Below are 1,931 nucleotides of genomic sequence, written 5' to 3'. Positions count from 1 at the left end.
TTATATTCTTCATTGGAATTATTTGAACTTCTGCAAGCAAAGGGTCACATGAATTTTCTAATTACTTATAAGTTGAGCCAAGATCATTTAGAAACATTTTTCAGTGCTATACGTGGTAAGGGCGGGTATAATAATAATCCCACATGTCGGCAATTCCAAGCAGCATATAAAAGGTTACTCGTTCATAATGCTATAATAGGATCTGAACATGGTAACTGTGCAATATTAGATAGAACAAAAATACTAACTACTACTGGAATTATTCAACAGACGATAGCAATAGAAAATGGTAGTAATGATCATGATTATTATCAAAGATTAATTAAACTAAATTCCTACATTGAAGATATATCTATATACATAGCAGGATTTGTGGTTATGAAAATGTATAGATTGGTAGAGTGTGATACATGTAAGAAGCATTTAATCACAAACACTCAAGCCAGTAAATTAGGACAAATTAAGGATCGAGGGGCACTCATGAAACCTAGTCTAGATGTCCAAACTATTTGCATAGAAACAGAAAAAGTATTTAGAGGATACATCAATGAAATCATGAATGAGCGAAAAGCATGCAATTTTATCGTAATGAAAGTGAAAAGAAATTTATATCAAAAATATTCAGTCTTTGATAATATGTCATGTGTAAACAATAACTTGATCAATGTTTTTGATTTGAATACGCACAGAGACCAATTAATAAAAAAAATATGTGAAATATATTACAAAACTAGGTTTTGTCATGAAGCAAAAAAAGCTAATGATAAATTAACCTTGAGGACCAAGTTTACTAAACTAATACATTTCAGACATGAATAAAATAGGTATAGCCACGAATGACATTTATATTTACGTGGGTACAAAAACCTGAAGAACTATATTGATACATACACATTTCTTTGTTGTAAATTATTATTATTGAATTATTATTGTATTTTCGTATTGGTAAAATAATATTGACACATTGTATTATATTAATTATAATTTATAATGTACCATTTTAATACTGTAATTGTGTAATTATTTCCTTTGCTTTTGAAGAATTAAATGAATTATATAATATTTATTTTGTAACGCACCAAATATTGAATGTTGAATGACTACTACAGAACTACATGATAAATAAACAGATTACTGATAATAAATCTTTTTATCAAAAGCACCTTATAACCTAAAATAATGTTTTAATTAATTCCCGCCTGATAAGGTTGTATGACCTATCCATTCTTTTATTATCTATGCCTGTGGTCGTTGTTTCCTTCGTAACGAATGGCCAGACGGTAACACACAAATTCTCTGATAGTGTTGCGTGTGCGCACAGCATTTTGCCGGCCACCATCATCTTGTCGCAGTTCGAAATGCCAACCCAGTTCACCGTGTGGGAACAACAGGGGGTATAGCACTGGATCTGCGTGCTGGGAGCCGTACGATAAGTTTTGCATCCTGTGTTGTGGGTTCACTGGATTCGAGTCGAACACTACCAGGTCAAGGTTTCTCGGCGGATGGCCATTGTTTCCAGCAAACACGACCGAAACTTCGTTGACTTGAGTTGGCGGTAGATTGTACCGCCTTGGGTCACTGTTTGGGTCAGCCACCAAATGCATGGTGACTCTCCTGGGTTGCACCAGAGGATTGGCGTTGGCAATTCTCTGTTCCTCCAGCCACACTGCTCTCATGTTGCTGAATGCCATGGCAAATGGATTGGTTTGCCTCAGCATCGTGTCCAAGTCTGTAAGCACAGTCTCGTTTAGCTCACCCTGGTGGTTCTGGTTCATGCGAACCCGGTTTGCTTCCCCGGATTCAATGAAATAGAGCTCACAGTAACTTGGGTGTCTGTCGACGTTTCTGACGACGTCGTTGGTGATCCTTCGATACACCTGCCCGTGTACAGTGAACACTCTCGGTCCGCGACCAGGCAATCTTCTCTGATT

At 36.4% G+C, this 1,931-nt stretch overlaps 1 protein-coding gene across 1 annotated transcript; it reads right to left on the bottom strand.

Annotated features, from left to right (window-relative positions):
• Window positions 1-1,232: 1,232 nt before the first annotated feature.
• Window positions 1,233-1,775, bottom strand: LOC107884512. Its single transcript, XM_016806790.1, has one exon. The coding sequence runs from the start codon at window positions 1,773-1,775 to the stop codon at window positions 1,233-1,235; it is 543 nt and encodes a 180-aa protein (XP_016662279.1).
• Between the last annotated feature and the right edge of the window lie 156 nt (window positions 1,776-1,931).

This window comes from Acyrthosiphon pisum, chromosome A1 (assembly GCF_005508785.2).
Source record: "Acyrthosiphon pisum isolate AL4f chromosome A1, pea_aphid_22Mar2018_4r6ur, whole genome shotgun sequence".
In the NCBI taxonomy this organism is placed as follows: Eukaryota; Metazoa; Arthropoda; class Insecta; order Hemiptera; family Aphididae; genus Acyrthosiphon; species Acyrthosiphon pisum.
The sequence above is the reverse complement of the archived record's forward strand: the minus strand, read 5'-3'. Positions and strand labels throughout refer to the sequence as shown.

What these genes read in the sequence shown, in the direction of transcription:
- LOC107884512 (XM_016806790.1), bottom strand. Translation starts at nt 1,775, where the DNA reads ATGAACCAGAACCACCAGGGTGAGCTAAACGAGACTGTGCTTACAGAC.